Source organism: Grampus griseus (assembly GCF_964374135.1).
Source record: "Grampus griseus genome assembly, chromosome: 19".
Taxonomy (NCBI): Eukaryota; Metazoa; Chordata; class Mammalia; order Artiodactyla; family Delphinidae; genus Grampus; species Grampus griseus.
Genome location: NC_139013.1, coordinates 15,272,616 through 15,286,776, shown reverse-complemented (window position 1 = coordinate 15,286,776; position 14,161 = coordinate 15,272,616). Strand labels below are relative to the sequence as shown.

Sequence of the window (14,161 nt, the reverse complement as noted above, 5' to 3'; positions counted from 1 at the left end):
CCACTGCGCCACCAGGGAAGCCCCCAAAGCCCCTACCTTTAATCCTTGGGTTCTGACAGGAGTACAGCTTTGGTTACACTGAACTGGTTTTGATATGCAGAATTCACTGCCATTCATTTCTAGTTTGTAATTTTAGTTTGATTCTCTTGAAGTTATACTTGGAGGTGGTTTTAGATTCCTAAATGGGCAGATTTCTTTCAGCTGCTCTTCTGTTAATTTCTACTCTTCAAAATTTACAACCTTTTAAATGAAGATCTTCTCATAATAACTATACTTTACTACTGTTTTTCAGAATGAATTATCCTAACAAGTGGTTTTGAAGGCTTTGGATATTTGATACATTCATAAGGCCCTCCTCTCACATGAACTCCTTAACAGTAATACTGTTATTAATTAATGACAATAGTATTTATTGAGCATAGGCTTTATATAAAATATCTGACAATCTTCACATAAACTCTATTAGGTACATATAATTATCACTGCTTAAAAATAAGTAAACTGAGGAACACAGACATTGCATAATTTACCCAATGTTATACAGTCAGTAATTGCTGGAAGTGAGATAATGTTAAGTAAGGTATATGGCGAAAGGCACAGTCACAAAATGTTTTAATAGGGTCATTTTCTATTAGGAATTCTCAGAAGTTTAACATATTTTGAGTGGTAACAGGAGGCTCTTCTATATTCATATTAATTTTTTTTCAGTGTAAGATCTCTGATGCTTAGTAAACAGTGAGTGTGAGGCAAAAAGAATTCCCATGTTTATTGAATTTTCTTCTGGTATGAGTTACCTGATGTTCCATAATGGAGGTGACAAATGAAGGTTCTCTGACAATAATTACATTACATTATGCATTATCTAATATTGAGTCAGGCATGAATTCCACATAAAGGCTTTCCTACATCCCTAACATCAAGGCTTTCTAGCCAGTATGAATTCTGTAGTGTTCAATGAGCTGTGAGCCAAGAATAAAGGCCTGCCCACATTCTCTACATTCATAAGGTTTGATACCAGGATGAATTCTCTGATGTTCAGTAAGCTGTGAACTACGAATAAAGGCCATTCCACATTCCCTACATTGATAGGGTTTCTCACAAGTGTGAATCCGCTGATGATGAGTCAGTTGTGAAACACGAATAAAGGCTTTCCCACATTCCTTACATTCGTAGGGTTTGTCACCTGTATGAATTCTTTGATGCTGAATAAGGTACGAACTACGACTAAAGGCCTTCCCACAATCTTTACACTCATAGGGTCTGTCACCTGTATGAACTCTCTGATGTCGTGTAAGCTGTGCATGCTGTCTAAAGGCCTTCCCGCATTCTTTACATTCGTAGGGTTTCTCCCCAGAATGAATTCTTTGATGTCGAGTAACTTCTGAGCTATGAATAAAGCCCTTGCCACACTCCTTACATTCATAGGGTTTCTCCCCAGTATGAATCCTCTGGTGCACAGTAAGCTGTGAATGCTGTCTAAAGGCTTTCCCACATTCTTTACACTGATAGGGTCTAGCACCTGTATGAATTCTCCGATGAACAGTAAGTTGTGAGCCGCGAATAAAAGCCTTGCCACAGTCTTTACATACGTAGGGTTTCTCACCTGTATGAGTTCTATGATGCAGAATAAGTTGTGAGTGCTGTCTAAAGGTCTTTCCACATTCTTTACATTCATAGGGTTTGACACCAGTATGAAGTCTCTGATGTAGAATAAGTTCTGAAGTACGACCAAAGGCCTTCCCACACTCCTTACAGTCATAAGGTTTCTCCCCTGTATGAATTCTCTGATGTTGAACAAGGTGAGAGGTACGACTGAAGGCTTTCCCACATTCCTTACATTCAAAGGGCTTTTCACCCGTATGAGTTTTCTGATGTTGAATAAGGTGTGAGCCACGGCTAAATGCTTTCCCACATTCATTACATTCAATCAGTTTCTCACCAGTCTCATTGCTGGGATGTAGGGTGAGGGATGTATGATGCTCAAAAGTGGGCATGTTTCCATAGGTGATTTTCACTTGCTTGAAAGAGCACTCATGATTTACTTGTTGCTTTTCAAACTGGCTTTTGTATGCCCAGTCATCTCTAAAACTGGAGCCCTCAAAAGCACAGCATGTAAGGCTTTCCATCAGCTCCCAATCGAATGACTCTACTTCAAAGATATCTTTTTGTAGAAATTTATCACACCTGGACTCCAAGTCTGAAAAATAAAAAAAAAGTAAATACAACTTGTTCTCTTCTTCTAAGAGAAATTTAAGAATTCTACAGGAGACTAGAGAGACAAAATGAAAATAATAACCATAATAGGTGAATTGCTTCTATAAGTCTCAAATATTGCTGTGCAATTTCTAAAAAGCACATGAAAGCACAAATATGATAAGAGCTCATATGGTGCCAGAAAGGGGCAAGAAAACAAATTAAGCCAGTGGTTCTCACGTTTGATAGAGATCAGAATCATCCAGGAAGCCTTGTAACAAAACAAATGTCCAAACAGCACCCCACACTGAATCAAAATCTACAGGAGTAGGGCCAAGACATGTGTATACATACATATCTACACATATTTTAAAAGTTATATATATATATTTTAATTGAAGATTCACATAATATAAAATTTCCCATTTAACCATTTTAAAGTGTACAATTCCATGGTTTGCAGTACATTCCCAGTGTCCTGCAATCATTGTCACTATCTTCTAATTTCAGAACACTCTCATCACCCCAAATGGAAACTCTGTGCTACAGACTCACAGACATAGAGGACAGACTTGTGGTTGCCAAGGGGGGGGGCGGGGGAGGGCTGGATTGGGAGTTTGGGACTAGAAGATGTAAACTATTATATATAGAATGCATCAACAACAAGGTCCTATTGTATAGCACAGCAAACCATATTCAATATCCGAAATTAAACCATAATGGAAAAGAATATGAAAAAGAATGTGTGTGTGTATATATATATATGTATATATGTGTGTATATATATATATATAAAATATATATGTAAATCACTTTGCTGTATAGCAGAAACTAACACAATATTGTAAATCAACTATACTTCAATTTAAAAAAAATAAACCCTGTGCCCATTAAGCAGCCACTCCCCATTCCTCATTCCTGCCAGCCCCTGGCAATCACTAATGGCAGAGAAACACTAATTCTGTCCCTGTGAATTTGCCTATTCAGGGCATTTCATACAAATAAGGCATCTATATTTTTAGCACTTTCTACCATATGATGCTGATGTCAGTCAAAATGAAAATGTCTGCTTAAACTTTTTCACAGCCTCCCCACTGCACTTAGAATAAATTCTAAATTCAATGCCATGGTTCACAGGTTCTTGGCAAAGCAGGTCCCTGCTTGTCTCTGTTGTCCTTCTGTTGCTCTATCTCCACCAAGGACAATGCATCTTCATATTGAATACTCTCCCCTTTCCTCCCTATGTAACAAACCACAGCCCTCCTTTGAGTATCTAGAATAAATGTAGGTCTTTTCCATCTTAGACCTCTCATCAGGTTCTTCTATCTATTGGGAATCCTGTCCTGGGCCCTTTGTATGGCTGCTTTTCTCTTTAGGTTTCAGATTAAAACTCATACTTTCAAAAAGCTCTCAGCCTGATAACCCTAAGCGTATACTTTGATTCTCTTTCCCACAACGTGTCCTATTGTCATAACACTTTCATCAGTTGTACTTAAGAGTTTCATTTACTTACTCATCTGTTGATTTGTTTTTTTACCTCCCCAAAGGCAGAAATAAAGCCTTTTTCACTAGCCGTTGTCACCAAATCCTAGCACATAGTAGCAATAACGGATTGCTTGATGAATAAATATTGGATTCTGGAGACAGACCAATGGAACTCAATAGAAAGGCCAGAAATAGACTAAAGTTTATATGGAAACTGAATTTATTATAAAGGTGGTATCTCAAAGGAGAAAAGAATAGTTTTTATAATTAATGTTGGGATTAGTCATTTGGAAAAAGATAAAATTAGATCCATATGTTATACCACCGTATACCAGAATAAACTCTGAATACAGTTTTAATGTTAAAAGAAAACAGAAACCATACAAAAACTGGAAGGGAATGTGGTAGATTACTTTATAATCTAGGTATAGGGAAACCTTCTAAATAATGACTCAAAATCCAAAAGCATCAAAAGACTGATAAATTCCATTATGTAAAGGTGAAAAACAAAACAAAAAACTTGCACATGAACAAAAAACACTAAAAGCAAAGTCAAAAGACAAGTGACAGAGAAAATATTTGAAACTTATATCATAGATAATGGGATGATCTTCACAATTTATAAAAGACTCTTAAAAATTAAGAAACGCCCTTGAAAAGTAACATAACAATTACCAGCTGATCCAGCAATTTCATTCCTAGGTATATACCCCAAAGAAGTGAAAACAGGGAGTCAGACAGATACTTGTACACCAAGGCTCAGAGCAGCATTATTCACAATAGCCAAAAGACAGAAAGAACCCAAGTGTCCATCAACAGAGGAATGAATAAACAAAATGTGGTATATACATACAATGGAATGTTATTCAGTCTTAAAAAGGAATTAAATTCTGATAAATGAATGAACCTAAAACTACATATTGCATGACTACATTTACATGAGATACCTAGAATTGTCAAATTCATAGAGACAAAGTAGAAAAGATGTAACAAGGGGCAGGGCGGAGGGGAAAGTAGAGAGTTATTGTTTAATAGGTACAGAGTTTCTGTTTGGGATGATGAATAAGTTCTGGAAATGGATAGTGATAATGGCTGCACAACATTGTGAATATATATACAACCTGAAGGTGTTCCCAAATGGCCAAGCTTTCCCAATAAGCAATTTGAACAGCAGAATAAACAATGATATTTTTGGACTATAACTCATAGAATACATAAATAAATAAATAGCCCATACTGATAGAAACAAATCTTTGAATAAACAGATGAATGGGAAAGGGAGTAGGGAGAGCCCTTCCTTACAGAAGAATTCCAATTAATAAATGCAGAAGCAATAAGGAACATAGAAAATCAACACAAGGCAACACTATTGTATTGTTACAGACAAGATCCACCAATGGATACTAAAACCAGTGGGCAAAATGAGGAGAAACAGCATATAGTTGCAAAGTATCTCCCTCCAAGATAATTACCACTTACAGTTGCAAAGTACTAACTTTACAGGAGAGAAACATGAGAGACACCTTAACCAAGGTGATCAAGGTTAACACTACCAGTAAAAAGCCATATTAACATCAGGCAACCCCTGATATGATGCATAGAGAAGGACACAACATCACTTCTGTGGTATTCCTGTCAAAGAGGCATAATCTCAATCTAACTGTGAGAAAATATCAAGCAAACACAAGTGAGAGACATTCTCCAAAAGAGTACTCATCAAAAGGATCCAAGTCATGAAAGACAGAGCAATTGTCACAGATTGGAGGATACTAAGGAGACAAAACAACTTAATGCAATGTGGGATCCCAGACTGGATCCTGGTATAGAAGGAGGACATCAGGGGGAAAACTGATAAAATTCTAATAAGATCTGTAGATTAGTTAATAGTATAACACCAATGTTAACTTCCTGGTTTTGATAACTGTACTATGGTTACATAAAATGTTAACATTTGGAAGCTGAGTGAAAGGTATATGGGAATTCTCTGTAATAATTTTGCAGATTTTCTATAAGTCTAATCTAGAATGATTTCAAAATATTTTTTTAAAAACTTTACTGAAAAGAAAAAAATTCTATTTCAGTCTTGAGGTGGGAAGAGAAACACAGGTTTAAGCACATTGCTTTCTTTTTTTTTGCGGTTCGTGGGCCTCTCACTGTTGTGGCCTCTCCCGTTGTGGAGCACAGGCTCTGGACACGCAGGCCCAGAGGCCATGGCTCACGGGCCCAGCCGCTCCGCGGCATGTGGGATCCTCCCAGACCAGGGCACGAACCCGTGTCCCTTGCATCGGCAGGCGGACTCTCAACCACTGCGCCACCAGGGAAGCCCCCTAAGCACATTTCTTAGAGTCAAGTTAAAGACTATTCTATTACAAAGCAATAGGACGTACAACTTCAAAATTGCTTAAAGGTAGAAAGGGTAATAAAATGTGAGCAAGGGCTTCCCTAGTGGCGCAGTGGTTGAGAGTCCGCCTGCCGAAGCAGGGGACACGGGTTCGTGCCCCGGTCAGGGAAGATCCCACGTGCCGCGGAGCAGCTGGGCCCGTGAGCCATGGCCACTGAGCCTGCACGTCCGGAGCCTGTGCTCTGCAACGGGAGGGGCCACAACAGTGAGAGGCCCATGTACCGCAAAAAAAAAAAAAAGAAAAAGAAAAAGAAAAAATGTGAGCAAAACAGGAATAGCTAGAAATAAAGAGAATGAGGAACAGAAAATATAAGATAAAATGGGAGGAGTAAGAACAGACACATGAATGATCACAATAAATGAGAACGGATTAAGTTCTATTAAAGTCAAGGACTCTCAGATTGATTAAAAAAGGAAACTCTAATTCTGATTATAATGGACACACTTAAAATGGCAATAATTTTTAAAAAAGGATAAGCAAAGATACACCATAATTTTTTTTTTTTTTTGCGGTACGCGGGCCTCTCACCGTTGTGGCCTCTCCCATTGCGGAGCACAGGCTCTGGACGCGCAGGCTCAGCGGCCATGGCTCAGGAGCCCAGCCGCTCCGCGGCATGTGGGATCTTCCCGGACCAGGGTACGAACCCGCGTCCCCTGCATCGGCAGGCGGACTCTCAACCACTGCGCCACCAGGGAAGCCCCACCATAATTTTTTAAACTAACAAAAACAGGGCATTTTATACTAATATCAGAAAAAATAGAATTCAAGGTTAAATGCCACTAAGTGGCAAAATGAAGGATGGACTGTACTGATAAAAATACAATTTGCAACAAGGATCTATATTTCATCTTTATAAAAATGTAATATGTAGTAGCAAAATATATAATACAATTAAGAGCTCTCAGAATTGGACAGTGGAAGTACAGAGAAAGTTAAAAGGACATACAGACTCTAAATCACATAATCAAAAGGGTTATAGTTAGAGAGGTGAATGCCCCATCCAAAGGACACTAGTTTCAAATATATGTGGAACATTTTCCAAAATTGGAACAACTTGACTTAATGACAACATTGGAAGAGAAAAGGCAGTGGAATGAGTTCTTCTTTGGGCTGAGAGAAGATTCTTGCCAACACAGAATTCCATACTCAGTGAAAATATCCTACAAGAAAAAAGGTAGAATAAAGACATTTTCATGTGGTCAAAAGCTGACAGAATTTGTCAACAGCAGACCTACACAAAAGGAAATATTAAGGGTGTTCTTCAGATAGAGAAAAAATGATCCCAGATGAAAATAAATGACAACAATACAGAGAAGTCATGAGGTAGTAACATAACTAAGTATTCAAAGGCTCCATTTCTGTCCAGCAAGAGCCAGTTACAAATACTTACTAACATTTTTTTAGTGGTCACTATTGCCTGGCATTGTTCTGGGCATTTTCACATACTAACTCATAAAAAAGCCACACTAACTACATGAGGAAGGCACTTTTTTTTTTTTTTTTTTTTTTTGCGGTATGCGGGCCTCTCACTGCTGTGGCCTCTCCCGTTGCAGAGCACAGGCTCCGGACGCGCAGGCTCAGTGGCCATGGCTCACGGGCCTAGCTGCTCGGTGGCATGTGGGATCCTCCCGGACCGGGGCACGAACCCGTGTCCCCTGCATCGGCAGGCGGACTCTCAACCACTGCGCCACCAGGGAAGCCCCAGGAAGGCACTATTTTTAATCCCATTTTCAGAGGAGAAAACTGAAGCACAGAGAATTTAAGTAACTTACTTAAACTCACAGATCTAGTAAGTGGCAGAGCCAGGATTTGAACTCAGAAAACCTGATTCCAGGGACTTCCCTGGTGGTCCAGTGGTTAAGCATCCGCCTCCCAATGCAGGGGACGCAGGATCAATCCCTGGTTGGGGAACTAAGATCCCACATGCTGTGTGGCAACTAAGCCCATGCACTGCAACTACTGAGCCCTCACACTCTGCAGCCCACACACCACAGCTAGGGAGAAGCCTGTGCACCATAACGGAAGATCCCACATGCGGCAACTAAGACCCGATGCAGCCAAACAAATTAAAAAAAAAAGAAAGAAAATCTGATTCCAGAGTATTCCCTCAGCCACTACACATCCTTACCTCTCAAAAGTTAAGAGAATAAATGAATTGCTGAATTAGGTGAAGTGAAAAGCTGTTTTAAGAAAATAAATACTTTTTAAGGAATGAAGACACTGCAGAAAAAAGGATCCAAACTCCAGGTAAAATAGCTGCCACCGGAAAGGGACACATTCCTTTTTGAAATGAGAAGAAAACATAAGAGAAGAAAGAACAGAGAGGAATTAATGGGGATAAAGGCAAGGTTCCCTTGGAAGCTGATGCTGGCAAGGTCTTTGTTCTTCATGGCTTCACGTCTCAGGCTTTTATTCCTCAGTTTTTGGTAGGGCTTTGAGGGAGTTTCCTGACAATAACTCAAGTTACTGTTACGAGTTGACTCACCTGCTGGGCTATTATTCCCAGTGACCTCCCCCCATTGGATCAGCCCTCACTCACCTGGGCACCATGGTCCTGTCATATCATTTACAACCATCCAGGGTTCTTTCCCTTGCTCCAGTAAGGAGATGACATCGGGCTTAGAAAGGGAAAGTCCTGTTTATAGGAAAAGAAATGGGGCATGATCGTGCTGTTTCCAAATTCAAACCCAGTCTCTTGGTTGCTAAGGAAGAGAGGCAATTACATAAGGGAAGGTGTGAAGGTTGTCCAAAGGATGGGAAGGTGGAGGTGCCAATGGCACTACCCATTTCCACTTCAACAAAGCACAGAACAATTCCCTTGAAGACAGAGAACAGAAACTTAGCCAGAAACTTGTAAGTCTTCCCAGAAATTCACCATGAAGAAACCAGAAATTTTATTCTCCATTTGCCCTCTCCCTCTCCCCAATCCATTCCTCGCTACTCTTGGCCCTGCTATGTGCCTAGCTGTGCCCCAGACAGCTTACCTGTAAGGACTGTATTACCCTGGTCCTATCATATCTCATTGGGTTTGGTAGATGGAAAGCATCAGTGGACTGGAAGACAGTTCAGGATATTTCTTATCCCTCTCGCTCCCTCCTTTGACCCAGGAGTTCTGGAGGTAGCTGCAGTGGCTACCAGCTGGCCCTTCTCCATGGCTCTAGCTCTCACTATCTTCCGGTGGCAGTGTTTCCTCTCTTTACCCCCTCCAGCCGAAGGTGGTAACAGCCTCCCACTGTTGTAGTCCCTGGGAGCCTTGTTTCCTGGCTGGTCCTGTATTATACAATGTCCTTACCTAGTGAGACCAAGTTACTGAAGTTCTCCAAAGTTACATCCTTGTACAAGTCCTTCTGGGCAGGTTCCAGGCACTTCCATTCTTCCTGAGAGAACTCTATGGCCACATCCCTAAATGTCACCAATCCCTGAAACAATAAACCCATGCACTACTAGTAAATGAAATGACTTTTAGTTTTTAAATTGATTACAAAAATTTTCAAAATACACAGAAGTACAGAGAATAGTATAATGAGCCCCCATGAATCCATCACTCTGCTTCGGTAACTTAACAAGACCTTGCAAATCTTGTTTTAGGTCTTCCTTTCCATTTTTTACCCCTGGTATATTTTGAGGCAAATCCCACATACCAAACATTATAGTATTTCACCCACAAATACTTTAGTATCTAACAGATTAGGCTTTTTAAAAAAGGCATAATAACCAGAATATCACTATCACACTTAATAAAATTAACAATAATTTCCTAATAACCAGATCAAGTTTCAGATTGCCCCAATTTTCTCAAAAGTGATTTTTGACAGTAGGTTTGTTCAAATCAGGATTCAAACAAAATCCACCCCTTGCAATTAGTTTATAGATTTCCTAAAGTCTCTCAAATCTCTTATAGCACCCACAGACCCTTTAAAAATTTTTATTGCTGTTTATTCATTAAACAAACATTTGAATCAGTAGCATTTCCCATATTCTGGATTTGGCTGATCATATCTTCATGGTATAGTTTAACATATTTCTCTACTTCCATATTTTTTAGGGGACATAAATATGTCAGAGGTTGTACTGTGTACTTCCTATAGCATCCCCTTAGGAAGCACATAATGACTGGTTGTCTCATTTTTAGTGAGGTTGAAATTCATGCAGCTGGGGGAAACCCCAGGAGAAAAATTCAAGTGTGCCAAATTTGAGAATACTCCTAGCTGCAAAACCTCTCTGAAGAAAGGCATCTTCTACCAGCTCCCTAAGGACTACCACATATTAAATTAAACCAGCCAAGATAATTTCATGGGAAAAGATTAGTCTTTAACAAATAGTGCTGGAATAAGTAGATATCCATATGCAAAGAATGAAGTTGGACCCCACATCACACTATATATAAAAATTAACTCAAAATAATTGTAGATCTAAATGTAAAAGCTAAAACCATAAAACTCTTAGAAGAAAACATAGGAGTATATCTTCACAGCCTTGGTCAGGCAGGGGTTTCTTAGATATGGCACCAGACACAAAAAAGAAACAAAAAGAACAAGAAGATAAAATAAACTTCATCAAAATTTAAAGCTTTTGTTCTGCAAATAATTTCATCAAGAAAGTGAAATTCCAACCCACAAAACTGGGAGAAAATATGTGCAAATTGTTTATCTGATAAGGGACTTGAATCCAGAATATATGAAAACTCTCACAACTCAGTAATAAAAAAGACAACCTAATTATGAACCAGCCAAAGAATTTGAAGAGATTTCTCCAAAGAAAATATACAAATGGCCAATAAGCACATGAAAAGATGTTCAGCATCAAAGATGTGCAAATCAAAACCACAATAAGATGCCATTTCACATCCACTGGGGTGGCTATTATGAAAACAAAACAAAACAAAACAAAAAACAAAACTCCCAAAAAACACATATTGGTGAAGATGTGGAGAAACTGGAACTCTCTTACGTTGCTGGTAGGAATGTAAAATGGGGTAGCCACTTTGGAAAACAGTTTTGACAGTTCCTCAAAATGTTAAACATAGGGTTAACATGTTACCCAGAAATTCCACTCCTAAGTATACAGAAATGAAAACATATGTCTACCTAAAAACATTGGTATATACCAATGCTTATAGCAGCATTATTCATGATAGCCAAAAAGTAGAAGCAACTCAAATGTCCACAGACTGATGAATTGCTGAACCAAATGTGGTCTATACATATCCATGGAATATTGTTTGGTATAAAAATGAACAAAATACTGATACATGCTACATCACGGAAGCTTGAAAACATTATGTTAAGTGAAAAAAGTCACACACAAAAGATCAAATATTCAATGATTCCATTTATATTAAAAGTCCAGAAAAGGCAATTCCATAGAGAGAAAGTAAATTAGTGGTTGCCAGGGGATGAGGAGGGGAATTTGGGAGTGACGGCTAATGCAAACAGGATTTTTTTTGGCAGTGATGTAAATGTTTTAAAATGGTTTGTGCTGATGGTTGCACAGCTCTGCAAATATACTAGAAAAGCACTGAACTATATACTTACATGGGTGTATTTCATTGTATGTGAATTATACATATGTACAATAAATAAAGCTGTTAACGTTATTGAAGACTTTCATTAATGCTGGTTAAATCTATCAATATATACCACATTAGAAATTAAAAGAGATAAATTTTAAAAATTATTAATTTATCCAAATAATAATAAACCTGTTAACATAAATAACACACATTTTATGAAAAATAACTTTGTCAAAATGAAATAAATTTAGTAGCACTGTTTTACATTTTTGCAAATCTCTTTAATGACTGGCTGAATGAAAGAGTTAGATTTTCACATCTTCTGTTTTCAATCTGTTGGCCAACTTAATTTAATTTAATTTAATTTAATTTTACTTTTTGGCTGCACCACGCGGCTTGCGGAATCTCAGTTCTCCACCCAGGGACGGAACCCAGGCCACAGCAGGGAAAGCCAGGAATCCTAACCACTAGGTCACCAGGGAACTCCCCAATCTGTTGGGATAACACATTTCATATAGCTTCTGGGAAACTCCACTGTACACTCATTAGAGTTGTGAGTGAAAAAGGCAAATAATGTGTTAGTATTATTATTATAAAAGTAATTTTGACCCCTAGACCTCCTGAAAGGGTCTCAAAGTCTTCCTGGATCACACTTTAAGAACTGCTGACCTAGTGCTACACAATTTAACGTGAATAACTTGAAATCACATTGTGTTGAGTGAAAAAATATGGTAAAAAATATAGAGAATATGACAACTGTACATCAAATTTAAAAATGAAAAACTCAACAGTATACTGTTCAGCAGGCATTCATATATGGTAAATTATAAGAATCAAAGTGCTAACGAACGCAAAATTAAAAGTAGTCATTAACGTTGGTGAGGTGGTAATACGATATGTGAAGGGATGTGGGAAGGGATAAGGGTTGCTTAGATGGTACATTAAACAAATATATCAACTCATTTTATTATTCTTTATACCATATATATGTTATAGACACGTTTTTGTATGTATTTTTCAATACTGTGAAATGTTTTATGATTTTTAAAGGGGGGTGATATTTTAAAATAGAAGGAAAAAAGGAAACTACTTGGGTTAATGGAAAAGATCAAAGTTATCTTATCTTTGGCTCTATTCAACCATGGTTCTGATAAGGATGGCTCTCAAATTTCTCTCAGGAGAATATATTTCTGCTCCATTGGTGCTCTGGTAAGAACATTGTGCACGTATGTGAACACTTGGAGAAGAGAGGGCCACAAAGGGAGGTGAGGCATCATTGCTCGTTCTCTGCAATGGAGGAACTGAGAGCAGGTTACTGAATGGGGCTCAGCCAGACAGGGAAGTCTCAGGATAAAGAACACAAATGTTGATATTATTTCAAGGATAGAGGAAACTTCAACTTACCTGGGTCATGGCTTTTAGAACTACCTGTCCTGCTTGGATTTCTTTAGATTCTTCTCTTGAACAAGTGCAGAGTCCTGAAAAAAAAAAAAAAAACAGAGTAGGGGGAGAAGGGGCAAATTTCATAAACCGAGCTTGCCTCAGCACGCCTAAATAGATGAGCTTAAAACAACTGTACTTCCAGGGTCCCTGCTCTGCTTCCTTTGCTCTCCCCTTGTCCCACCACACAACACTAATGCTAAGAACTATTGAGTTAACAAAACCCAGCCCCTTCCTAAACCATAAGGAAACTGAAAGATGGATTCAAGGCAGATGTGCTTCGGCACTGACATAGAATCCAAGCACGTTAGCAGGAGGGATTCTGGCTGGGACAGTCCCTACCTTGTTGATGCTAATGTACACCCTAGATGAGGCCTAGACAGCTCCCAGCTAGCTGTACCAAGCAGACCTTCCTTTGCAGCTGCAGCAAGGAGGATCACAACTCAGACTCACTCAGACTTTACCCCTTAAAGATGAGGACGGTACCTACAGGCTAGGAGCAGAGCATACCTGTGTAGGCCAAACCTTGTAAAAAAGACAACCCTTAAACAAAGTTTTCCAGCTTCTCTGGGTTCAACAGGCAAAACCGCTTGGGTACCTCCCCGGCTCTACATTCGCCTTCTAAGTTCAAAAAGGGCCACGCCATCCATATGAGAGGTTTCGTCAAAGCCTCCAGCCCCAGCTGGACTTATCAGACAGGAGCAAAAAAACCACAGTAATACAGGCATCTTACAAGCATACCTACACATCCAGAGTATTTACCTGAGTGGGAACTCAATTTCTAGAAGCTTCTTGGCCCAGCAATCCTTATTTTCCACATAAGCCCTCTCTACTGCTTTCCTGAAGAACATCACTTCCTCTCTGGCTGACAACTGCTGAGGCTGGTGGAGAACGGCCTACTTTAAGATAATGAGAACTCAGGGGTTTTTTAAGGAAGGTAGTAAGGCTGGTTCTAATTACAGGTGCAAGGAGCACCCATGCTTTTTTTTTTTTTTTTAATACTGTGATTTATCATCAGGTACTTTATTCTCTTGGCCACTTCGCAGTCATGCTAGAAGTTTCCAGAATCCTTAGTGCATATGGTGTGCAAGAGAGTCAAAAAGTAAGAAAAGAAAACTCCTCCCTGGAG

At 39.0% G+C, this 14,161-nt stretch overlaps 1 protein-coding gene across 2 annotated transcripts in view; it reads right to left on the bottom strand.

Moving 5' to 3' along the window:
• Nucleotides 1-356: 356 nt before the first annotated feature.
• Nucleotides 357-14,161, bottom strand: part of ZNF565 (zinc finger protein 565) — a 32,101-nt gene continuing 18,296 nt past the window's right edge. For both annotated transcript variants that reach the window (XM_082677306.1, XM_082677307.1), the window contains 4 exons: nucleotides 12,997-13,070; nucleotides 9,373-9,499; nucleotides 8,620-8,715; nucleotides 357-2,197 (listed from right to left, as the gene is read on the bottom strand). In XM_082677306.1, coding sequence (XP_082533432.1) covers nucleotides 927-2,197; nucleotides 8,620-8,715; nucleotides 9,373-9,499; nucleotides 12,997-13,005 — 1,503 coding nt within the window. In that variant the 5' untranslated portion in view covers nucleotides 13,006-13,070 and the 3' untranslated portion in view covers nucleotides 357-926. The remainder of the gene's footprint in view (nucleotides 2,198-8,619; nucleotides 8,716-9,372; nucleotides 9,500-12,996; nucleotides 13,071-14,161) is intronic.